We start from the raw sequence: 26320 nt of genomic DNA, 5'->3' as shown, positions 1-26320 counted from the left end.
TAATGTAGTAATGTTTTGATACATTTTAATGTAGTAATGTTTTGATACATTTTAATGTAGTAATGTTTTGATACATTTTAATGTAGTAATGTTTTGATACATTTTAATGTAGTAATGTTTTGATACATTTTAATGTAGTAATGTTTTGATACATTTTAATGTAGTAATGTTTTGATACATTTTAATGTAGTAATGTTTTGATACATTTTAATGTAGTAATGTTTTGATACATTTTAATGTAGTAATGTTTTGATACATTTTAATGTAGTAATGTTTTGATACATTTTAATGTAGTAATGTTTTGATACATTTTAATGTAGTAATGTTTTGATACATTTTAATGTAGTAATGTTTTGATACATTTTAATGTAGTAATGTTTTGATACATTTTAATGTAGTAATGTTTTGATACATTTTAATGTAGTAATGTTTTGATACATTTTAATGTAGTAATGTTTTGATACATTTTAATGTAGTAATGTTTTGATACATTTTAATGTAGTAATGTTTTGATACATTTTAATGTAGTAATGTTTTGATACATTTTAATGTAGTAATGTTTTGATACATTTTAATGTAGTAATGTTTTGATACATTTTAATGTAGTAATGTTTTGATACATTTTAATGTAGTAATGTTTTGATACATTTTAATGTAGTAATGTTTTGATACATTTTAATGTAGTAATGTTTTGATACATTTTAATGTAGTAATGTTTTGATACATTTTAATGTAGTAATGTTTTGATACATTTTAATGTAGTAATGTTTTGATACATTTTAATGTAGTAATGTTTTGATACATTTTAATGTAGTAATGTTTTGATACATTTTAATGTAGTAATGTTTTGATACATTTTAATGTAGTAATGTTTTGATACATTTTAATGTAGTAATGTTTTGATACATTTTAATGTAGTAATGTTTTGATACATTTTAATGTAGTAATGTTTTGATACATTTTAATGTAGTAATGTTTTGATACATTTTAATGTAGTAATGTTTTGATACATTTTAATGTAGTAATGTTTTGATACATTTTAATGTAGTAATGTTTTGATACATTTTAATGTAGTAATGTTTTGATACATTTTAATGTAGTAATGTTTTGATACATTTTAATGTAGTAATGTTTTGATACATTTTAATGTAGTAATGTTTTGATACATTTTAATGTAGTAATGTTTTGATACATTTTAATGTAGTAATGTTTTGATACATTTTAATGTAGTAATGTTTTGATACATTTTAATGTAGTAATGTTTTGATACATTTTAATGTAGTAATGTTTTGATACATTTTAATGTAGTAATGTTTTGATACATTTTAATGTAGTAATGTTTTGATACATTTTAATGTAGTAATGTTTTGATACATTTTAATGTAGTAATGTTTTGATACATTTTAATGTAGTAATGTTTTGATACATTTTAATGTAGTAATGTTTTGATACATTTTAATGTAGTAATGTTTTGATACATTTTAATGTAGTAATGTTTTGATACATTTTAATGTAGTAATGTTTTGATACATTTTAATGTAGTAATGTTTTGATACATTTTAATGTAGTAATGTTTTGATACATTTTAATGTAGTAATGTTTTGATACATTTTAATGTAGTAATGTTTTGATACATTTTAATGTAGTAATGTTTTGATACATTTTAATGTAGTAATGTTTTGATACATTTTAATGTAGTAATGTTTTGATACATTTTAATGTAGTAATGTTTTGATACATTTTAATGTAGTAATGTTTTGATACATTTTAATGTAGTAATGTTTTGATACATTTTAATGTAGTAATGTTTTGATACATTTTAATGTAGTAATGTTTTGATACATTTTAATGTAGTAATGTTTTGATACATTTTAATGTAGTAATGTTTTGATACATTTTAATGTAGTAATGTTTTGATACATTTTAATGTAGTAATGTTTTGATACATTTTAATGTAGTAATGTTTTGATACATTTTAATGTAGTAATGTTTTGATACATTTTAATGTAGTAATGTTTTGATACATTTTAATGTAGTAATGTTTTGATACATTTTAATGTAGTAATGTTTTGATACATTTTAATGTAGTAATGTTTTGATACATTTTAATGTAGTAATGTTTTGATACATTTTAATGTAGTAATGTTTTGATACATTTTAATGTAGTAATGTTTTGATACATTTTAATGTAGTAATGTTTTGATACATTTTAATGTAGTAATGTTTTGATACATTTTAATGTAGTAATGTTTTGATACATTTTAATGTAGTAATGTTTTGATACATTTTAATGTAGTAATGTTTTGATACATTTTAATGTAGTAATGTTTTGATACATTTTAATGTAGTAATGTTTTGATACATTTTAATGTAGTAATGTTTTGATACATTTTAATGTAGTAATGTTTTGATACATTTTAATGTAGTAATGTTTTGATACATTTTAATGTAGTAATGTTTTGATACATTTTAATGTAGTAATGTTTTGATACATTTTAATGTAGTAATGTTTTGATACATTTTAATGTAGTAATGTTTTGATACATTTTAATGTAGTAATGTTTTGATACATTTTAATGTAGTAATGTTTTGATACATTTTAATGTAGTAATGTTTTGATACATTTTAATGTAGTAATGTTTTGATACATTTTAATGTAGTAATGTTTTGATACATTTTAATGTAGTAATGTTTTGATACATTTTAATGTAGTAATGTTTTGATACATTTTAATGTAGTAATGTTTTGATACATTTTAATGTAGTAATGTTTTGATACATTTTAATGTAGTAATGTTTTGATACATTTTAATGTAGTAATGTTTTGATACATTTTAATGTAGTAATGTTTTGATACATTTTAATGTAGTAATGTTTTGATACATTTTAATGTAGTAATGTTTTGATACATTTTAATGTAGTAATGTTTTGATACATTTTAATGTAGTAATGTTTTGATACATTTTAATGTAGTAATGTTTTGATACATTTTAATGTAGTAATGTTTTGATACATTTTAATGTAGTAATGTTTTGATACATTTTAATGTAGTAATGTTTTGATACATTTTAATGTAGTAATGTTTTGATACATTTTAATGTAGTAATGTTTTGATACATTTTAATGTAGTAATGTTTTGATACATTTTAATGTAGTAATGTTTTGATACATTTTAATGTAGTAATGTTTTGATACATTTTAATGTAGTAATGTTTTGATACATTTTAATGTAGTAATGTTTTGATACATTTTAATGTAGTAATGTTTTGATACATTTTAATGTAGTAATGTTTTGATACATTTTAATGTAGTAATGTTTTGATACATTTTAATGTAGTAATGTTTTGATACATTTTAATGTAGTAATGTTTTGATACATTTTAATGTAGTAATGTTTTGATACATTTTAATGTAGTAATGTTTTGATACATTTTAATGTAGTAATGTTTTGATACATTTTAATGTAGTAATGTTTTGATACATTTTAATGTAGTAATGTTTTGATACATTTTAATGTAGTAATGTTTTGATACATTTTAATGTAGTAATGTTTTGATACATTTTAATGTAGTAATGTTTTGATACATTTTAATGTAGTAATGTTTTGATACATTTTAATGTAGTAATGTTTTGATACATTTTAATGTAGTAATGTTTTGATACATTTTAATGTAGTAATGTTTTGATACATTTTAATGTAGTAATGTTTTGATACATTTTAATGTAGTAATGTTTTGATACATTTTAATGTAGTAATGTTTTGATACATTTTAATGTAGTAATGTTTTGATACATTTTAATGTAGTAATGTTTTGATACATTTTAATGTAGTAATGTTTTGATACATTTTAATGTAGTAATGTTTTGATACATTTTAATGTAGTAATGTTTTGATACATTTTAATGTAGTAATGTTTTGATACATTTTAATGTAGTAATGTTTTGATACATTTTAATGTAGTAATGTTTTGATACATTTTAATGTAGTAATGTTTTGATACATTTTAATGTAGTAATGTTTTGATACATTTTAATGTAGTAATGTTTTGATACATTTTAATGTAGTAATGTTTTGATACATTTTAATGTAGTAATGTTTTGATACATTTTAATGTAGTAATGTTTTGATACATTTTAATGTAGTAATGTTTTGATACATTTTAATGTAGTAATGTTTTGATACATTTTAATGTAGTAATGTTTTGATACATTTTAATGTAGTAATGTTTTGATACATTTTAATGTAGTAATGTTTTGATACATTTTAATGTAGTAATGTTTTGATACATTTTAATGTAGTAATGTTTTGATACATTTTAATGTAGTAATGTTTTGATACATTTTAATGTAGTAATGTTTTGATACATTTTAATGTAGTAATGTTTTGATACATTTTAATGTAGTAATGTTTTGATACATTTTAATGTAGTAATGTTTTGATACATTTTAATGTAGTAATGTTTTGATACATTTTAATGTAGTAATGTTTTGATACATTTTAATGTAGTAATGTTTTGATACATTTTAATGTAGTAATGTTTTGATACATTTTAATGTAGTAATGTTTTGATACATTTTAATGTAGTAATGTTTTGATACATTTTAATGTAGTAATGTTTTGATACATTTTAATGTAGTAATGTTTTGATACATTTTAATGTAGTAATGTTTTGATACATTTTAATGTAGTAATGTTTTGATACATTTTAATGTAGTAATGTTTTGATACATTTTAATGTAGTAATGTTTTGATACATTTTAATGTAGTAATGTTTTGATACATTTTAATGTAGTAATGTTTTGATACATTTTAATGTAGTAATGTTTTGATACATTTTAATGTAGTAATGTTTTGATACATTTTAATGTAGTAATGTTTTGATACATTTTAATGTAGTAATGTTTTGATACATTTTAATGTAGTAATGTTTTGATACATTTTAATGTAGTAATGTTTTGATACATTTTAATGTAGTAATGTTTTGATACATTTTAATGTAGTAATGTTTTGATACATTTTAATGTAGTAATGTTTTGATACATTTTAATGTAGTAATGTTTTGATACATTTTAATGTAGTAATGTTTTGATACATTTTAATGTAGTAATGTTTTGATACATTTTAATGTAGTAATGTTTTGATACATTTTAATGTAGTAATGTTTTGATACATTTTAATGTAGTAATGTTTTGATACATTTTAATGTAGTAATGTTTTGATACATTTTAATGTAGTAATGTTTTGATACATTTTAATGTAGTAATGTTTTGATACATTTTAATGTAGTAATGTTTTGATACATTTTAATGTAGTAATGTTTTGATACATTTTAATGTAGTAATGTTTTGATACATTTTAATGTAGTAATGTTTTGATACATTTTAATGTAGTAATGTTTTGATACATTTTAATGTAGTAATGTTTTGATACATTTTAATGTAGTAATGTTTTGATACATTTTAATGTAGTAATGTTTTGATACATTTTAATGTAGTAATGTTTTGATACATTTTAATGTAGTAATGTTTTGATACATTTTAATGTAGTAATGTTTTGATACATTTTAATGTAGTAATGTTTTGATACATTTTAATGTAGTAATGTTTTGATACATTTTAATGTAGTAATGTTTTGATACATTTTAATGTAGTAATGTTTTGATACATTTTAATGTAGTAATGTTTTGATACATTTTAATGTAGTAATGTTTTGATACATTTTAATGTAGTAATGTTTTGATACATTTTAATGTAGTAATGTTTTGATACATTTTAATGTAGTAATGTTTTGATACATTTTAATGTAGTAATGTTTTGATACATTTTAATGTAGTAATGTTTTGATACATTTTAATGTAGTAATGTTTTGATACATTTTAATGTAGTAATGTTTTGATACATTTTAATGTAGTAATGTTTTGATACATTTTAATGTAGTAATGTTTTGATACATTTTAATGTAGTAATGTTTTGATACATTTTAATGTAGTAATGTTTTGATACATTTTAATGTAGTAATGTTTTGATACATTTTAATGTAGTAATGTTTTGATACATTTTAATGTAGTAATGTTTTGATACATTTTAATGTAGTAATGTTTTGATACATTTTAATGTAGTAATGTTTTGATACATTTTAATGTAGTAATGTTTTGATACATTTTAATGTAGTAATGTTTTGATACATTTTAATGTAGTAATGTTTTGATACATTTTAATGTAGTAATGTTTTGATACATTTTAATGTAGTAATGTTTTGATACATTTTAATGTAGTAATGTTTTGATACATTTTAATGTAGTAATGTTTTGATACATTTTAATGTAGTAATGTTTTGATACATTTTAATGTAGTAATGTTTTGATACATTTTAATGTAGTAATGTTTTGATACATTTTAATGTAGTAATGTTTTGATACATTTTAATGTAGTAATGTTTTGATACATTTTAATGTAGTAATGTTTTGATACATTTTAATGTAGTAATGTTTTGATACATTTTAATGTAGTAATGTTTTGATACATTTTAATGTAGTAATGTTTTGATACATTTTAATGTAGTAATGTTTTGATACATTTTAATGTAGTAATGTTTTGATACATTTTAATGTAGTAATGTTTTGATACATTTTAATGTAGTAATGTTTTGATACATTTTAATGTAGTAATGTTTTGATACATTTTAATGTAGTAATGTTTTGATACATTTTAATGTAGTAATGTTTTGATACATTTTAATGTAGTAATGTTTTGATACATTTTAATGTAGTAATGTTTTGATACATTTTAATGTAGTAATGTTTTGATACATTTTAATGTAGTAATGTTTTGATACATTTTAATGTAGTAATGTTTTGATACATTTTAATGTAGTAATGTTTTGATACATTTTAATGTAGTAATGTTTTGATACATTTTAATGTAGTAATGTTTTGATACATTTTAATGTAGTAATGTTTTGATACATTTTAATGTAGTAATGTTTTGATACATTTTAATGTAGTAATGTTTTGATACATTTTAATGTAGTAATGTTTTGATACATTTTAATGTAGTAATGTTTTGATACATTTTAATGTAGTAATGTTTTGATACATTTTAATGTAGTAATGTTTTGATACATTTTAATGTAGTAATGTTTTGATACATTTTAATGTAGTAATGTTTTGATACATTTTAATGTAGTAATGTTTTGATACATTTTAATGTAGTAATGTTTTGATACATTTTAATGTAGTAATGTTTTGATACATTTTAATGTAGTAATGTTTTGATACATTTTAATGTAGTAATGTTTTGATACATTTTAATGTAGTAATGTTTTGATACATTTTAATGTAGTAATGTTTTGATACATTTTAATGTAGTAATGTTTTGATACATTTTAATGTAGTAATGTTTTGATACATTTTAATGTAGTAATGTTTTGATACATTTTAATGTAGTAATGTTTTGATACATTTTAATGTAGTAATGTTTTGATACATTTTAATGTAGTAATGTTTTGATACATTTTAATGTAGTAATGTTTTGATACATTTTAATGTAGTAATGTTTTGATACATTTTAATGTAGTAATGTTTTGATACATTTTAATGTAGTAATGTTTTGATACATTTTAATGTAGTAATGTTTTGATACATTTTAATGTAGTAATGTTTTGATACATTTTAATGTAGTAATGTTTTGATACATTTTAATGTAGTAATGTTTTGATACATTTTAATGTAGTAATGTTTTGATACATTTTAATGTAGTAATGTTTTGATACATTTTAATGTAGTAATGTTTTGATACATTTTAATGTAGTAATGTTTTGATACATTTTAATGTAGTAATGTTTTGATACATTTTAATGTAGTAATGTTTTGATACATTTTAATGTAGTAATGTTTTGATACATTTTAATGTAGTAATGTTTTGATACATTTTAATGTAGTAATGTTTTGATACATTTTAATGTAGTAATGTTTTGATACATTTTAATGTAGTAATGTTTTGATACATTTTAATGTAGTAATGTTTTGATACATTTTAATGTAGTAATGTTTTGATACATTTTAATGTAGTAATGTTTTGATACATTTTAATGTAGTAATGTTTTGATACATTTTAATGTAGTAATGTTTTGATACATTTTAATGTAGTAATGTTTTGATACATTTTAATGTAGTAATGTTTTGATACATTTTAATGTAGTAATGTTTTGATACATTTTAATGTAGTAATGTTTTGATACATTTTAATGTAGTAATGTTTTGATACATTTTAATGTAGTAATGTTTTGATACATTTTAATGTAGTAATGTTTTGATACATTTTAATGTAGTAATGTTTTGATACATTTTAATGTAGTAATGTTTTGATACATTTTAATGTAGTAATGTTTTGATACATTTTAATGTAGTAATGTTTTGATACATTTTAATGTAGTAATGTTTTGATACATTTTAATGTAGTAATGTTTTGATACATTTTAATGTAGTAATGTTTTGATACATTTTAATGTAGTAATGTTTTGATACATTTTAATGTAGTAATGTTTTGATACATTTTAATGTAGTAATGTTTTGATACATTTTAATGTAGTAATGTTTTGATACATTTTAATGTAGTAATGTTTTGATACATTTTAATGTAGTAATGTTTTGATACATTTTAATGTAGTAATGTTTTGATACATTTTAATGTAGTAATGTTTTGATACATTTTAATGTAGTAATGTTTTGATACATTTTAATGTAGTAATGTTTTGATACATTTTAATGTAGTAATGTTTTGATACATTTTAATGTAGTAATGTTTTGATACATTTTAATGTAGTAATGTTTTGATACATTTTAATGTAGTAATGTTTTGATACATTTTAATGTAGTAATGTTTTGATACATTTTAATGTAGTAATGTTTTGATACATTTTAATGTAGTAATGTTTTGATACATTTTAATGTAGTAATGTTTTGATACATTTTAATGTAGTAATGTTTTGATACATTTTAATGTAGTAATGTTTTGATACATTTTAATGTAGTAATGTTTTGATACATTTTAATGTAGTAATGTTTTGATACATTTTAATGTAGTAATGTTTTGATACATTTTAATGTAGTAATGTTTTGATACATTTTAATGTAGTAATGTTTTGATACATTTTAATGTAGTAATGTTTTGATACATTTTAATGTAGTAATGTTTTGATACATTTTAATGTAGTAATGTTTTGATACATTTTAATGTAGTAATGTTTTGATACATTTTAATGTAGTAATGTTTTGATACATTTTAATGTAGTAATGTTTTGATACATTTTAATGTAGTAATGTTTTGATACATTTTAATGTAGTAATGTTTTGATACATTTTAATGTAGTAATGTTTTGATACATTTTAATGTAGTAATGTTTTGATACATTTTAATGTAGTAATGTTTTGATACATTTTAATGTAGTAATGTTTTGATACATTTTAATGTAGTAATGTTTTGATACATTTTAATGTAGTAATGTTTTGATACATTTTAATGTAGTAATGTTTTGATACATTTTAATGTAGTAATGTTTTGATACATTTTAATGTAGTAATGTTTTGATACATTTTAATGTAGTAATGTTTTGATACATTTTAATGTAGTAATGTTTTGATACATTTTAATGTAGTATGTGAGTCAAAACTGCGGACAGTGGCCCAAAAATTTGGGACTCAATAATGTGAAATGTTGTCCACACCTGCTGTAAACACCAACCTATAAAAAGGCACACTATAACAGCTAATGGTGTGAGATGTACAATAATGTACGTACAAGGTGCAATTAATTTTTTGGTGAATGCAAAGTCATGTTTGCAAAAATCACTTTTTAAATGTAGTATCCATGCAAAAAACAACAGTAAATGCTAACAGGGTCAATAAGCTGGTGCTAAAAACAATGTTTTTTTACCACTCATAAAGAAGTGTTACCTGACAATTACAAGTCCAGGTAGCAGGTACTTATTGCATCAAGCATTAGGTAACAAAGTTAAATGCATAGCAATTTCAAATTAGTTAAAACTTTCCCAAGCTTAAAAACTCCCCTTTTGATTGACTGAAAACATTGGGTAATAAGGCTTAAAATGCATGGGAGAAAAATTGAAACTTTCTCAAGCCTAAAAACTCCCCCGTTTGGTTGACTAAAAGCATTGGGTAATAAGGCTTAAATGCATAGGAAAAAACATGAAACTTGCCCAAGGTTGAAAACTCCCCTTTTGGTTGGCGAAAAACCACAGGTGATAAGGCATGAATGCATGAAAAATTACCAGAACTTTCCCAGCCTTGAGGTAAAAAAAACCACTTGTGGTTGACGAAAAAGTTTTTTCACAAATTTATGACCGCAATATGGGTATAAAAGATTTAGCAGGCTGCAGTGTTTTCTGTATGTTTTGTAAAACAAGCAAGGTAAGTGCAGAGTTTTTATGAAGTGTATTGTTCAATTCTAATTTGTTAAACTTTAATTTACAACAATGTTAACTCACTGGTGGGATTCAGCTGGTTTGCACCGGTTTTATAGAACCGTCTCACGAAATTTTATGAGATTAGCGAACCGGTTAGCATTACTGGTTACTGTCGATGGACTTTTTGTAACAGAACTGGCTAAAAAATAAGACTTTTGTGATAGAACCGGCTGAAAAAAAAAATGAATCCCACTACTGTGTTAACTAAGAGAAAATATAACTATAAGGAAGAAGTAAGTTTTGGACCAACCTGTTGTTTAATTCAGAATGAATTTTCTATGTGTTATCCTGATTTTTGTTCTGGCCGTTGTCGTCCGCTCTCAGGACCAATGCAATAAACTTCAGTTGTGTGCTCCAGTTGCTACTTTACCCGGTCAACAAGCTTACCTGGAAGGTAAAAATGTTTGCTTTAAATATTGTAAAGCTATAAGATATTAACATGCATAAGTTGTGCCATAAGCTTTCTATTCTTGCTTAAAACAGTGCAATTATGAAAAGTTTTTCATGCAAAAATGAATAATTTGTGCTGTAAGTTTTCTATTTTTGCTTACAATGGTGCAAGTATGAAAAATTTTCATGTGGAAATGCATGAGTTACGCCCTAAGCTTTCTACGGTAGATTACAATATTGCAAATATAAAATGTTTTTATGCTAAAAGACAAGTTTTTCCCAAGGCCTTCTTATAGTAGCTTACAATATTGTAAATCTAAAATGGTAGATAAGAACCCAACTTTACAGGGCTTTTTCACACAACAAGTTGAATTTCTGCAGCTCATAACCAGTTTGTGTTTTTACAGGTTTAAGAGGTCTAAAAGGAGAAACAGGACCTCCGGGACCACCAGGACCTCCTGGCCGTAAGAAACTTTAAAATTGAAATTAATTTGTTTGTGTTTTATTAAAGTTATTTTCTTCTATTATTGTTTTAGCACCACCTGCACCAGAACTGGAAAATGAAGTCTACAGTTTGAAAGCTAAAGTAGAAGGTTTATTAAGCACAAAAACCAGAGGTAAATTTCAATTAAAATTGTCTTTTGTAGATTTAACTTTTGCCTTGCAAAGTTCTGAAATAAAAGATTATTTCCGGAATAAAATCAAACAATAATTGCTAATTTATTAAATCTGAAATTCAAATTAGATTTTGCATTTGTTTAATAACTCTGAAATTATCTCGACAATATATAATTTCTATTGTTTTGCATTTAGTTTGCCCAGCAGTGGTGTTTAACCTTCCACGCGAAAGGCAAGTCGAGGACTTCATTAGATATCATCGCTATGTGCCTAGTCTCAAAGCAGCCACATCATGTGCATGGGTTAACATAACGGATTTCTCTCATCATGTTTCTGTGGTCAGCTATGCCTCCACAGGCCGAGACAATGACTATCTCATATACATTATTTCTGCTACAAGGTTAAGGTTATACCTTGTCAAAACATTCTTTGAGATCCCGGTACTGCTGTCTGAGAATACTAAGGTAAATACTTTTCGTTTACCAATCAATTACTGCTGATTTTGAAAAATACAGAGTGAACTGCAACTAATTTATTAAAAAATTTAGTTCATTAATCCAAAAACCCAATGTTATTCACCAGTTGATCCTTTCACTGTTTTAAGTTTCCGTGACTTAAGCATTGTTTTAGTGCAGTTCTAAGGCTATGTTTTCTTTCACCAGTGAAATAAACTTATAACATACATAATGCCAAGTATAAGTTGAGACTGCCATTAACTAGAATCAAGTACCAATAATCAAAAACATCCGTAGTAACTTCATTAAATTCTTTCAAATTACACTTTTAATATGTCATGATATTTTTTTGCAGACTCACTTGTGTGTAACATTTGATGACCACTCGGTGGCAGCATATGTTGATGGTGTTCGAACTGGTCAAGCCACAATTGCAAGCGCTCTGTCAACTGTTGGGGGAGGAAGTTTAATTTTGGGTCAAGATCAAGATGGGGTTAATGCTCAAAACTTAGAAGCTTCACAGTCATTTACGTAAGTAACTACAAATATTTTACTTTGCCAATTTAAAAAAAAAACATATTTACTAAAAAGGCATCGAGCCTATAAATAATAAGCTACAGACAGTGAGTCAGTTTCCTCTGTGGTGTATGCCCAGTTGTGGCATCGAACAGGGGGGAGACATGGGTTAGGTGCGACATGGGTTTTACCCTGTTACTCCCAACAAACTGGTGTGTGGTATTGTGGCTACACTAGTCGGCTGATCTCTTGTCACCAGCTGCACTGATGAGACCTGATATGTCGAAACAGTGTGTAAATGTCTGCAGTTTACTTGTCAAATATTGATGTTTATTTCGTGTTGGGTGTAAAATAGCCTTTGTACCTAATTAACTAAGTTCAATCAAACTTATCATAATATAGATATCCATATGCTAAACAAAGTTTTATGTAAGATTTACAATGTGCATTAAATTAAGAAAACAACATCTTACCAAACCAGACCAAACTTGTTTAATAAAATACAAAGAAATAAGTGTTATGTCATATCTTGACAAGCAGAACTGTTAAAGTTTTAGTCAAGGACCACCAAAACCTATTTTTTTAATTCTTTACCTTTCAACAGTGGAACCATCGGAAACTTTATGATGTGGCCTCGGGTGTTGAGTCAAATAGAAATCATAGAAATATATCACAATTGCATTTGTCCGATTGATGATCTCATCACCATGACGATCGACAGGGTTGAGATGTTCGGAGAAGCTTACTATGAAATCCCAGATACTTGCTAGAGAGATTTAAAAATACAGCTTTACTTAAATGTAACGAAATAACCTGAAATTATAACACAATACATGTTACTATAGTGTGCCTAATGTTGTGTATTAACAGAGCATCTCTTTAATCTATACCTAAGTTTGTTTATTTTCACTGCCTTTAAAATGCAGTGATGCCAAATAAATCAAATATGTAGAGATATAGATTTGTATTTAAGCACAGTTCCACTAAATAGTGATTGCACTGATAATCACTAACACGAGTAGTAGATAATGCCATTTTGTGTTTTATTCTGTTGGTGTATCCAGCTAAGTGTGTCATTTTGTTTGCATCATTTAACAAGGCATAAACAAAAAAGTGTATGGAATGTTTTTCAAATTCCTCTTGATATCAATAGCTAAAAGCCTAAAACCTACAGATAACAAAAAAAAACACAGCTCTAATCTTAGACTGAGAAAATGTTTAAAATTATCAGGTTTATTAGCCACTTTTCTTCACCCCAGCTGCAATATTTTGTTGTTAAGTCACTGTTAAAATTTAACCATTATTCGATCAGTCAGCTGAAAAAAGTTTTGAGAAAGTATAGGGGGTTCCCCTACATTCGAACTACGTCATTGCGTCGAACATTACTTTGTTGGAGACTCTACAGGTAATTAGTGTTATTAGCCAAATACCCTGCGTCCAGGTAAATAAAGCAAATAAGAAAGACAGAAAAGGCAACCAGTAAATGAAAAACTTTTTTACTCAATAAGATAGAGTTGCATAGAATACGTTTGCAAGAAAAACTAGGTAATTTAATTTTAACTCGCGAGGATTTTGAACGACTTGGAAATTAGACTACAGACATGGGCGACGGCACGTAGGGGCAGAGGGGGCACTTGCCAACTTTTTGCGAGATTTTTTGGTAATTGCGACTTGTAAAGTTGCAATACGACTGTTCATTAAACAATGCAGCACACTTTCAAACACAATGGTCAGAAAAACAACAGAAAACAACAACAACAAAACTAAAACATCGGAAACACATATCAAACTTTACAAAAAGAACTTTTCTAATTGTCCCATTGTTTAGTCATCATTGTTGGGTTTTTGATTTGTTGCCAAAACAATTGTCCCGTTTTATAAAACTTTCAAATAATGCTTCCGGGCGAATCATTGACAATAATCGACAAACTCATTCTATTCTGTTGTTTAGTCATTTGTTGAACAATCAGGTATTGTTGACAAAACAGTTGTTGTATGCGTTTGAAAATTGCAACATGTTTTTTCCGGTTAATGGGTGAAACGATAAAAGTTTTGGATGTTGCATAAATAAATCACATAGTCATACTTTCCCAAATAAAAGTATATAAGACATCGGTGGTACGCTAAATTGGGTCAGTATTAGTGGAAGGTAAACTGTTGGCGGTGTTAAATAGTTCTGACGAACGCAAGTAAATGAAAGTAGGTTTCAAATATTCTTAGCAAGAAGATACAATTAAGTCAATATCTTAGTGTAAAGCATTACAATGTTATCATCAGGGTAAACTGGCGAACCGTTTTGATGTTTTATACTCAGAGATCGGCTTTTATCTTCTTGCTGTAAATAAAAGTAACTTTGGTAAAGACAAAATTTATCACTCAAGGCCAAACAAATCTAAATTCATTTTAGTGTAATAATAGTTCTTAGCATTACTAACTATTAGTAGGTTAATTCATGATGGGGTTTATGTGCATTATTCTTGCTTTACTTTTTGCCGTTGTCGTCGACTCAAGAGTTGAAGACAACAGCCACAACTTGCAGCTGTGCGTCCCTGTCAATAATGGGTCAGCCCTTGCATCACATCTGGAAGGTAGAACGTTTGTATTAAACTTGTTAGATTTCGAATTGCGGCTGTTATTACCGCTATTGCGAGAATCGGTTTATTTTGGAACACTGTATACGGATCTGTTCATAATGTTAATGATAAAAACAAAAAGCAGTTTGTTTTAATTGGAGGAACATTTAACCATGGCCAGAAAGGCTGTTAAAACGATTAAACCGATGTTAGTTGTTTTACAGTAGATAGTAGTCACGTATTTTTACTGTATTTTCAAGTTCGTCGTTGTCTTAAATGTTTTTAATATTTGTTGAAACTGAAGGTTTTGCGATGCTTCTTTGAATCTTTAGAAATTCGGTTTAACAATAACAAAGTTAGAAATCCACATTTTTTAAACGCGGAAATTGTTTAATCAATTCAAAAAAACTGTGTTGTATTCCGTTGTTTCTTTTTTTCTGTTTGTCATTAAATAACCCTGAAATACCCTAAAAAATTCACATTTACAGGATTGCAAGAAACACCAGCATCACAAAATTTTTATGAGGAACTGAAAACCCAAGTGAACCGACTCACAAACACAAAAACTAGAAGTAATTTTAATATTTTTTTATATTTTTGCTAGATTTAAGTGACGAAGATTGACAATGGAAGGAAAATGTACTGCGTTTGGTACAAAATACCATTGCACTTAACAATACAAAATTTTATGTTGAAAAAAGCGGTGAAAACTATTCACACTGTCGTTTTGACTTATTTGGACCTTCTTATAAATCTAATTTGTACTTCTCCGAAACGTTAAAGCGTTGCACATGAAAGAAAGATTGACCCGTGGGTTTCGCTGAAAAATTCGAAACTAACAACACCTCGTAACATCGTATGGGACGTCGAAACGTCGATTATTTAAAATAAAAACTGCTGGAAGAGCAATACTCGTTTATACATTTTATGTCTGGCTACAATAGATTATTTACATGACGATACTTTCTTTAAATTTTAGTTTGCCCAGCAGTGAGGTTTACTTTTCCTCGCGAAAATCATGAAGATTACATCTTGCATCACCGTTACATACCGAGGCTTACAGCAGCCACTGCATGTGCTTGGGTGAACTATACAATCTCATCTCCTCACCCCATGGGTGTGGCCAGTTATGCTACGCACCGTACAGGACATGAGTTTACATTAGCCATTGAATCGAATCAAGTTGCACTGACCGTTGTGGATCAGCACTTTACTTATAATGTGTCATTAACCCCCAACGTATTGGTAAGTAAATATTAGTTATAATTTTATATTTCTAATCAGTGTTTTTAAGGTGTTTTGGGGGACCGAAACTGTCCCCCAAATTTCTCCAGCGGTTTACCAAAATTCCCGTTTAAGCAAATATGGCTATTTTTTGGTGTTTAAATGAAACACTTGCGGTCTCTTAAAACTACTTAGCGGTCACCCAAACCAAACCTTAAAAAAACTCTGTTTCTAATTATATTATTTTATGTGTCCAATACATAGTACAGTACATAATACCTATTTGTATTCTGGTGATAAATTGACCAAAAAACAGAACTGCCAGTTATAATGTATAAGTAAATACAGTAGATTAAAGACATTTTAATATTCGCTATTGTTCCTCTAAAAAACGTTTAAATTAAAAGTTTTGTTATGGTTCTGTAGTCTACATCCGTGGTCGACAACCGCCGGGCAGCGGCCCAGTGCCGGTACGCGAGGAGTTCGCTACTGGGCCATATAATTTTCAGGTTACATGCTTGAAAACGTTTTGCTCGTGCATCCCGGGGATGATAAACTAATTTAGGCGTTTTTATTGATAAATATTTGTAGTTTTTTAAAGGCCGGTCCGCTATCAAATATGAAAGGTCCGCAACGCAAAAAAGGTTGCCGACCCCCAGTGCCGGATTAACCATTAGGCAAAGTAGGCACGTGCCTACAGGCCAGTCAAAAATCCAGGCCACTTTACAACAACGATCTTTGTGACAATGATTTGGCAACACTGATAATTCTATTTTTTTAGTTAGCAACCCTGATTTTTGGGCCACTTATAAAATGTGCCTACAGGCCAGCAGACCCTTAATCCAGCACTGCCGACCCCTGGTCTACACAATTTCGTTGGCAGTTTTGTTTTTAAATAATTTTCTTTTATAACTCTATATGCAGTGTTTCTTGGCTTTAAATTCGGCAAAATAACAAACTCATATTTCATGCAGACCCATGTATGTGTGTCATTCGACCAGCAGGGCGTTTCAATGTATCTGAACGAGAACCACGCTGGGCACCAGGAAGCCCACATTGAACCAACTATCGGAGGAGGGACTCTGGTTTTGGGTCAAATACAAGATACCTTAGGAATGACAGATCCGATCCATTCATTCAGGTGAACTACTCTTAACTTTGTACGGGGCGCTTTTTATATTTGCGTTTACTTAAGCTGCAGACAGTGCACACTGGTTCAGCCTAAAGGTTTCATCAGTGCAGCTGGTGACAGGACATAAGCCAGTGGTTCCCCTACCCAAGAGAGGAATTTAAAAAACATTAGGGGAATATTTTATCTTAAATTTATGCTTGTAGTTGGTAAATAAACACTAATAAGCTCTAGGAATGTAACCTGTGAAGTTGATAAAAGACCCAAATTTTGATGTTTGTGTGGTTTAACATTGTGAAAAGGAAACTGGTTCACAATGACCAAGCTACTGCGTAAGTCAGTGGTTCCCAAACCTTTTTCGACGAATTCCTAATCTTACCAATTCAAAACTTGCATAGTAAATGTTAAACCACACAAACATCAAATTTTGGGTCTTTTATCAACTTCACAGGTTACGTTTATGTCCAGTTGTGACGTCGAATGGTCAATATATCTTGTCACCAGATGCACTGATGAGAATTAGGCCCCAGTTATACCGAATCAGCCGTTTATCAAGCATTCCATGCGGCAAGGCACTGACTAAAACAACAAGCTAGCGGTGGGATTCGAACCCACGACAGGAGCCTTCACGGGTTTCAAAGCATGTAGTAGCATCGTAATTTTAATTTCTTACTCTTTTTCGCAGTGGAACCATTGGTAGATTCACCATGTGGCCAAGGGTCCTCACTTCTAAAGAAATCAGTGCAATATATCGTGATTGCGATTGTCCAATTGATGACGTCATCACCATGACGATCGACAGAGTTGAAATATTTGGAGAGGCTGGATACGAAATTCCAGAGGTCTGCATCATGCCTACAAGCTAAAAAAATAATACACAACGTTAACTCAAAAAAATTATATATCTGTCGGGAACCTTTATATGCTCAGCTCAGTTAATAAAAAAAACTTGTACTAGTGTGTAAATAAATATTATCAAGTGTGATGTATGGTTCTTATACTTTGCCTGACCTGAATAGGACGTTGAAATGTATGAGTGCAAAATACATCAGCAACCAGAAAAGTCATATAGTGGCAACATACGTGTGTATATACATGTATATTCTGCAGAATGTCTGAATGTTTTGGCAAAACCATAAACGCAACCAGCATTCCCATCAACACAGTGTTGTTTAACCAGAAAAAAACGCCCCTAGGGGGAATTTACAATAGTATTTAAACAAATTTAATCAGTATTTTGCAAGTGCAGTACATTGCTTGTTAGAAAACAACACACGAGTTGTAAAAATAAACGGAATATTGCGACGCAATACCTTATGGGTACATTTTCCACCAAAGAAAAACAGTCGCTTTTTGCCTGATTCAGAAGCCTGAAGCGTCGGACAAACATCTTTGGGGGCGTGGACAAAAAAATGTTGAGAACCGCTGCCTTAACACGACGTTGAACGCTAAAACAATGGAAACAAGCCACAAATAGAAACAAACACAGGTTTAGCCTTAGAACAGAAGAGTTTGATTTGTTAAGAATTGTTTGTGGAAAAACGTAAACAATTCAAAGTATAATAATCTTTCTACACAAACGTTACCTTTTGATGTTGTTGCAATTAAAATTGTGTTCATTAACTTCAGCTTGTTTAAGCTGTTGTAGTCAATCTGCAACAACAAAATTATGGTTTAATTGATTTCTAAGTTTGGTTTATTATAATTGTAGCTTTACTCACCTTTTAGAAGAAGCCACGAAATTCAAACTTTGATTGTTTTGCGCACTTTTAAACAAAGATTTATTACTTAAAAATCAAAAAGGTATAATTAAAACCGAACGTTGGCAGTTGGGTTTTGAGTGAACAGCTACAACTACTCAAGTTTGTAAATCCCAACCACAACCACTAGTTAAGAAAATTGACTAGATAATCCCATAGTCCTGCCAATTGCAAAAAAATTGGTAAATCGGTAATACAACTAACTGCTTTGTTTTGTCTGTGAAACTGGAGTAAATATTTAAACACAAGCACACGCACAAGGTCTGATATAATTTATTTCTCCTCGCACAAATACAGACAACCAAAAAGTGGGTTACATTTTTACAAGGCCAACACATCTGCACAAAAACAACAAATTATTTCTGGGAGATTGCTACAGCTGATGAATTGTGAGTCGCCAACATTTTCTTTAACTCCGCAATAGCCAAACCTGGATTGAGCCCCTGCCAAATATTATTTAAAGTTTAGAAATCTATCACAGATTTCAGACAACTCAATGTAATCACCAGAGATTAGCGAACTATGCAAATACTTCACTTTGACTTTTTGTTGTTGCATTTAATCGGTCAGGGATTCCCAATTGGGGGCAAATTTAAGTTAACAACATTTTTATGCAGGTTCAGGATGTCAAAGAATTGTAAACTATGTCTTTGAAATTGGCTTTGGAATATATAGAAAAAACAGTAAAAAACCTATGTGCGAAGTTGTCTTGCCAAAGCAGTACCAAAGTACAGATAAATCTGGGTGACCACATAGCAAAGGTTTCTTATGCAATTAACCAGATTAAGCGATTAACTGAACAGCATCCTAAACAAGTGGCTAACCCCAATTTAACAGATTATGTGCTAAACTAGTATGCAACCAAACCCTTTTGTCGCACTTAAGATGTTTGAATATTTGAAATGGTGCAGATTTGGACTAATATCACACTTGTAATAATTTTGTTGTATGATACCTTTGGACAGGTTTTGGTGCAGTTCATGATTGTATGACATCTGTATAACGAGAACGGATCATTAAGACGATCTAATCTTTCTGCTGTGTATTCGTCACGACTGTCAATAATCCATCTGTATGCCTGGAACAGATCAACACAGTAAAAAATAAAGTAAGAAACATTTTGAAAAGCATGACACAACCAACTCTCCACAGCAGTGCCAGATTAACCATTAGGCAAAGTAGGCACGTGCCTACAGGCCAGTCAAAAATCCAGGCCACTTTAAAGTCAGTAGAATGATTTGGCAACACTGATAATTCTAATTTTTTAGTTGGCAATTCTGATTTTCAGGTCACTTATAAATTGCGCCTACAGGCCAGCAGACCCTTAATCCAGCACTGCGCCACAGTGGAATTTTCTTCGATGGCAATCAAGCAAAAGAGTAACTTTAAGGAAAAAAATTGAAATACTATTCTTTGTGAAATAGTAAAATTTATCTACTTCTCCAAACTATCATTAAGAATTTGCAAGCAAATAAGTGAGATAGGAATATTGTACTAACTGCCAATGTTGATAAATATATACTAACCTGCATCAAAACAGCGGGACCGAGATATTTTGTTGGATTCCACCAGTAACTTGGACAAGATGTGGAACAACAAGCACACAAAATGCATTCATACAGACCATCCAACTTTTGCCTGCAAACAAAACAATATTCTTACAACAGTTATATTCAGTAGTAGCTAGCTGGCAGCTAGTGGGTATTTGGTGACATGTCAATGTCATTCAAGAGTTTAGCATGACATAATCTGCAGGTACAAAATGCAAATACAGGACGCCATGTCCATTGAAGGTGCCATATGCAAATACAGGTTAAGAAAATTAGTTGCAGCAGTAACTTACAACATGGTCATGTGAACTTAAATCACTGTATTGATTGACTTAGTAGTACAGTAAGCTACAATATAAGTCAAGGTGACCTTGTATGCTTGTAAGCACCCTTATACAAACTACGTCTGTTATATAATCAAATGAAAAAGGGAGTGGAGGTTATGATCAAACAAACTTAAGGGAAAGTGCAAAAGTTACTGTTTGCAATTCAAGTCTATGATGGAATTGCAAAGGATTTTTCAGCATGAAACGTTTACAACTGAAGCCCAACCTGTCTTCAACTGACTGATGGTTTTCAACACCCGCTTTGGAAACATCTTTCTGCTTCAAAAATGGTTCGATTGAACGATACTGAGCATAGAAATTTGCCATGTCCTGAAAACATGGAAACTTTAGTAACTTTAAAGAAATAATTTTACATCCTCAAAAACACATTTTCACAAGTCACAATTATGTCCACAGACTTTGGGTAAAGAACACTGTGCTAAAACAATGAATGAATCAGCTGCAGACAATACACACTGTTTCAACCTACAATGTCTCATTAGTGCAGTTGGTGACAAGAGATGAGCCATAGTTACTACTGCGGCCATCCAACATTATAGGTCGAAACAATGTGCACTGTCTGTAGCTTCTCAATAATTGGCTTTGTGCTTTTTACAATGAATGAATACTTACAGGGACAAGATCCTTAACCACATACATGTGAGGGAGTGGATATATCTTTGTCGGTTTGCTCAAGTTTGTATCAATTCGTCTGTGAAATAAATAGGAAAATGATAATGAAAGTTGAACTTCACTGTTCAAAATACTAAGCTTGTGTGGTCAAGGTAAGTATTGTGGGCGTAAAAATATCAGTATAAAGTAAACCTCGATTAATCCAGACCCGTTTGATTTGTCTGAATTAGGCGAGGTAGATAGTTCAAGCCTTACCACATTACAAATCATTTATACAATCATAACCAAAAGCACGAGGAAAACATACACAATTTATGCTACAATTATAAGCTTTTGAAAACATGCATTTAATGCTGCATGTATAACAATACATCTGCTTGTGATTAAAGTCAGCAACTAAAGTACATCTTAATGGTTTTTCAACAATAACCAAATGAACAGATAATATTATGTTTAAACAAAGCAAAAGTGAGCAAAATGGTACTAACGATAAGCAAGCTAAGGTGTTTGTTCCTTTGATATTCATTGCACACGATCCGCAAATGCCTTCACGACATGAACGTCGAAATGTCAACGTTGGATCTTGTTCATTCTTGATCTTAATTAAAGCATCAAGCACCATGGGACCACAACTGTAAATAAATCAAAGCATCAGACATGTTAGGCACATGAATATAGTGTTGTTGGCAGACATACTTCAAAAGATACCTTTTGCTTAAACACCTATTATGTACAGAAAATGTCTGAAAAAGAAGACTTTATGATAAGACATTTTTATGTTTAACTTGAAGACACTTAAACACAAGCCCAGAGAATAAATTTGTTATTTGGTATTGTACATTTGGGAACCTACACAGAACAACTGTTGGCTGCTATGGGAAACCTAAAATAACTTACTCATTTAAATCAACTTTATATTTCTTCATATATGGTTGTGAACCCTTCTCCTCTGGATTCCAGCGATAAACAGAAAATGTTTTCAATCTTGGTTGCTCTTTTTCGACAGCAGCTGCTGAGGCAGCACATCTTGCAGTCTATTAAAGCAATAATACTTATATGACATAAATCGGTCAATTTAAATCAGTGTGGTTTATGTCCAGTTGTGACATCAAACAGGTTCGGTGAGGCATGGCATTTTCGGCTGTTACTTCCAACAAACTGGAGCGCTGTTAGATGGCTACACTAGCCAATGCAGCCTATGTCTAGTCACCAGTTGCACTGAGATCTTATAGGTCAAACCAGTGTGCACTATCTGCAGCTAAATCTAAGCAGTATATCACAACCAAGACATGCTAGAGTTATCTATGTGTACAGTTGTATGTATACAGCCATCACAGTTCATGTAATATTTGTGTATCAACGTGTGTATAAACAAAATGTATGGAACAATCTATCTTTATCATGTATAAGGCAAATATGCATAGAGTTTGTTGGTGTTTTTTGTCTGTTTAAAAACACAACTTACTTGAGTGTAAAGACAGGCTGTTTGGCATGATTTTCGCAGCACTGTACGAGAAATCCCAAACCCAGACATGACACAAACTTTTTGTGAAGTCGAAAAATAACAAAAAGTAAACACTTATTATGTGGTTATTAAACAATGCTGCCAATAAACAACAAGCGTTAAAGTTAGTAAATGAAGTATATGACACTTTGCATGCCTTTTATCGACAACATTTGTTAAATAACGGGTAAATTATAGTTATTTATATTCTGCAAAAACACATACTTTCTTCATTCTTCCACTCATGAGATATGCGCTTATAATCGGATGATCCTGATGAATATATAATTTTTACGTATTTCTGCTTCTGGTGCAGAATATGCTGCGAATAAAAGTATACAATGCTGATCTGGGACTTGCTTTTTATCATGAAGATTATTGTACTGCAGTAAAAAAGCATTTATTATCTTTCACGCTCCCTTGTAACGAAAACATTTCCTGCACTCCTGCTTTCATACTTTCCGTTACGTAACCGTTTCGTCACGAATGTGTCAACACGTACATCTTTATGTTGCGTAACCCTTTTGTCCCTTTCCCTTCTTCTGATATCTGCTCCACACCCATTAAACCACAACTAACCTATAGTATTTATTTTCACAGTAAAAATCTTTAAAGTGGCAACAACATAAATAAAAATAAGATACAGCTAATGTCAATACAAATGTTGCAATGAAATGCATGATAAATTGGTGTAATTAGGTTTTTTATTACCTAACCTACAATTACGTATACAATAAAATAAAAACAGATTTCCGAAATAATTAAAAGCTTATTTTAGATTATCTGAATGAAACAGAATGTTTTTGGGGGTCTTCATGCAGCACTGCTGATTCTTCACATTTTGAAAGGTCAGATGAATGATCAACTAATGACATTAAACCTGATTGGTTTGGCACTGCAAATTCTCCTTCAAATATGTGATCAACACAGGTTTCACATACTTCATTTACTTCACCACACACCGATGTCATAACAGACGACATTATTTCATTGGACAATTCTTCCACTATTTTCCAAGGGTTGAATTGTCCTTTTGGTTCATGAAAACAGGTTTGTAGATATTGCTGTCTTTCTTTTTTGTATTGCATTATAGATTGGACAGATTCATTGTTCATAGACAGTTGTATTCTTGGTTTACTTTTTAATAAGGGAGACTTTGCTCTGAGGCTGGACAAATGTGATTGTTTAGACAACTTTTTGTCAGACACAAATTTGTAAGGTTCTTTTGACCTGCTTTTTCTAGGAACAGTTTTATCATCAACAGTGAAATGAATAAATTCTGGATCGGATTGATAAGATCGTGTTTGTGGTTTTATAGTAGGTTTCGAGGAGTTGTTGATGTCATCATATTGAATATTTTTCCATCTTGCTCTAATTTCATTTTCCTCGTTTTCAATGTCATTAATTCTTTGGTGAAGTGTCTCAAATGTACCAGCTTGGTTCAATTCATGAGCCCTCTCTTCTAAATCTAAGCTTGTGTGCATCTTGTGTATTTTGTCAGCAGTGTCCTCAACAATGTCATCGAATATAGAATCCACTACACCTTTGCTGCTTGAATTTCGAAGCTTAACACCTTTTAAAGCTGGTTTTGGAGGATTTCTTTGTACAGGACTTCTGGGTGCAGAATATCTATCGTCATATCTTGCTTCAAAACTAATTTCATCTTCAGATGTTGTTGCAATATCACTGTACTCCAGCTTTTTCGATGGACTTCTATACTTTGGTTTCGGAAGACCCGTTTGAAAGCTTTTCAATTTGGGATTTGTTTTATGACTAGGTTTCTTTTTTGGATAAACTTGATATTGCTTCGATTTAAATAATGGCGATGAAAGGTTATGTGATGTTCTTTTGTAATTTTTTGGTGGTGAACGCTGCAAAGACAGAAACCCACTCTTTTGTGGAGCTCGGTCATTTCGACGTTTCCGAAGCTTTTCTTTCTTGACAACATCTTGTTTTTCTGCAAACTGTTGGAAATAACTTTTGTCAATAAAACTAGGAACCTCTGGATTTAAATCTGCAGTTGAGGTACAAACATCTTTCTGCCTATTGGTCCTTGGGTTTCTGGGTCGATTATATTCATTTATTTGTAAAATTCGAGAATCATCAAAAGTCGGAGGTTCTTTAAATTGTATTTTCTTTGGTGTTTTGGGCTTTTTTACAAGTCGTTTTGTTACCTTGGTTTGGGACGGCCTATATTTTTTTGACATGACAGGACTCTTTGGAGGAAGCAGTACTTCTTTCTCTGAAACATATTCATTATGAATTCTTGGTCTTCTTGGTTTGGAATGTTTAGGTCCATGTTGTATTCTATTCCTATAAGACTGATCTTCGTATTGTGAATTGCTTACATCCAACTTAGCAAGCTTTATTGCAAGTGCCAAGCGTTCATTGGTCAATGGAATTCGGTCGGATTCTGGCTTTACATGAGGTACTTTAGGTCTTTGTCCCACTTTTTCAATAACAATCACACCAGGGTTCCTGTTTTGGTTCCCATAGTTAGAGGAATCAGATGCATCCAAGTTGAACAGAAGTTGATTGTTATATTGGCTTGGGTTTTCAATGCAGATCATATTTTTAGCCATTGATCTGAAATTTGTTTAAAATGGGTTAGAAATCATTCAACTATCTGGCAACAAAATCACTGTCTAAAATTAACAAACATAACCAAAATTTTACTCTAACAACGATTTTTATAGTTGCTGGTCCAGCCACTAATATTATAGCATTGAAAGATTATAATTAGTGTTAAGAACATCTGCTTTAAGGGAGGTTGGCTAAACAGTTAGTTCTAGAGCTACAAAACACAAGCTTAAACTTACAACGACCATACATCGGATTTTAATTCGTACTTTAGCTTTTCTGCTCCAATTTGCTGCAATTTTAAGAGTATCACATTGTTTACTTAATAAACTTTATTCCATGGTCAGGTATTACAGAATTAAGTAAGAATTTACAAAGAGATTGAATACATTAACTCAGGGGCGGGCAACTTCTCCAGTCGGCGGGCCTGATATGGGAAAATGAAGTACTTGGCGGGCCGGATTCCTGAATCGATACATTAATCGCGTATTTGTCCAGTGATTTAAAACGGATTTTTGACCACCTAAACCAAATACATTCAAGAACATCACAAATACAATACAGTCCAAACAATCTAACT

General features: G+C 29.6%; 4 protein-coding genes across 5 annotated transcripts; 2 read left to right on the top strand and 2 right to left on the bottom strand.

Annotated features, from left to right (window-relative positions):
- Positions 1-9597: 9597 nt before the first annotated feature.
- On the top strand, positions 9598-13603 carry LOC145218331 (serum amyloid P-component-like). 2 transcript variants are annotated; one of them, XM_080085738.1, is made up of 7 exons: positions 9598-10426; positions 10749-10876; positions 11280-11336; positions 11409-11489; positions 11686-11954; positions 12301-12476; positions 13066-13603. In XM_080085738.1, exons 2-7 carry the CDS (start codon positions 10750-10752, stop codon positions 13229-13231), a joined length of 876 nt encoding a protein of 291 aa, XP_079941864.1. In that variant the 5' UTR covers positions 9598-10426; position 10749; the 3' UTR covers positions 13232-13603. The 2 variants fall into 2 exon arrangements, with proteins under 2 accessions (XP_079941864.1, XP_079941865.1); XM_080085739.1 differs by lacking the exon at positions 9598-10426 and having other exon boundaries at positions 10433-10876.
- A 1234-nt stretch (positions 13604-14837) lies between these two features.
- Positions 14838-18372, top strand: LOC145218332 (neuronal pentraxin receptor-like). Its single transcript, XM_080085740.1, has 5 exons — positions 14838-15049; positions 15523-15606; positions 16014-16279; positions 17233-17399; positions 18073-18372. Exons 1-5 carry the CDS (start codon positions 14914-14916, stop codon positions 18251-18253), a joined length of 834 nt encoding a protein of 277 aa, XP_079941866.1. The 5' UTR covers positions 14838-14913; the 3' UTR covers positions 18254-18372.
- Positions 18373-19404: 1032 nt separating this feature from the next.
- Positions 19405-23281, bottom strand: LOC145218584 (succinate dehydrogenase [ubiquinone] iron-sulfur subunit, mitochondrial-like). Its single transcript, XM_080085992.1, has 8 exons — positions 23122-23281; positions 22554-22690; positions 22145-22288; positions 21657-21735; positions 21250-21353; positions 20674-20785; positions 20103-20225; positions 19405-19590 (listed from the first exon to the last, which is right to left on the bottom strand). Exons 1-8 carry the CDS (start codon positions 23188-23190, stop codon positions 19504-19506), a joined length of 855 nt encoding a protein of 284 aa, XP_079942118.1. The 5' UTR covers positions 23191-23281; the 3' UTR covers positions 19405-19503.
- Positions 23282-23735: 454 nt separating this feature from the next.
- On the bottom strand, positions 23736-26056 carry LOC145218582 (uncharacterized). The gene is made up of 2 exons (XM_080085991.1): positions 25980-26056; positions 23736-25746 (listed from the first exon to the last, which is right to left on the bottom strand). Exon 2 carries the CDS (start codon positions 25740-25742, stop codon positions 23940-23942), a length of 1803 nt encoding a protein of 600 aa, XP_079942117.1. The 5' UTR covers positions 25743-25746; positions 25980-26056; the 3' UTR covers positions 23736-23939.
- Positions 26057-26320: the final 264 nt, after the last annotated feature.

Source organism: Phallusia mammillata, chromosome 3 (assembly GCF_965637545.1).
Source record: "Phallusia mammillata chromosome 3, kaPhaMamm4.hap1.1, whole genome shotgun sequence".
Classification (NCBI taxonomy): domain Eukaryota; kingdom Metazoa; phylum Chordata; class Ascidiacea; order Phlebobranchia; family Ascidiidae; genus Phallusia; species Phallusia mammillata.
Note: the sequence above shows the minus strand (reverse complement) of the source record. Positions and strands in the feature narration are given on the sequence as shown.

Bases quoted from the DNA above. Each gene is read 5' to 3' on its own strand.
- LOC145218331 (XM_080085738.1), top strand. From the start codon at position 10,750: ATGAATTTTCTATGTGTTATCCTGATTTTTGTTCTGGCCGTTGTCGTC. The intron at 10,877-11,279 runs GTAAAAATGTTT...GTGTTTTTACAG, and splicing joins TCAACAAGCTTACCTGGAAG to GTTTAAGAGGTCTAAAAGGA. The intron at 11,955-12,300 runs GTAAATACTTTT...ATTTTTTTGCAG, and splicing joins TGCTGTCTGAGAATACTAAG to ACTCACTTGTGTGTAACATT.
- LOC145218332 (XM_080085740.1), top strand. From the start codon at position 14,914: ATGATGGGGTTTATGTGCATTATTCTTGCTTTACTTTTTGCCGTTGTC. The intron at 16,280-17,232 runs GTAAGTAAATAT...TATTTCATGCAG, and splicing joins CATTAACCCCCAACGTATTG to ACCCATGTATGTGTGTCATT. The intron at 17,400-18,072 runs GTGAACTACTCT...TCTTTTTCGCAG, and splicing joins GATCCGATCCATTCATTCAG to TGGAACCATTGGTAGATTCA.
- LOC145218582 (XM_080085991.1), bottom strand. From the start codon at position 25,742: ATGGCTAAAAATATGATCTGCATTGAAAACCCAAGCCAATATAACAAT.
- LOC145218584 (XM_080085992.1), bottom strand. From the start codon at position 23,190: ATGTCTGGGTTTGGGATTTCTCGTACAGTGCTGCGAAAATCATGCCAA. The intron at 22,691-23,121 runs GTAAGTTGTGTT...TTGCTTTAATAG, and splicing joins CAGCCTGTCTTTACACTCAA to ACTGCAAGATGTGCTGCCTC. The intron at 21,354-21,656 runs GTAAGTATTCAT...CCATGTTTTCAG, and splicing joins TGGTTAAGGATCTTGTCCCT to GACATGGCAAATTTCTATGC.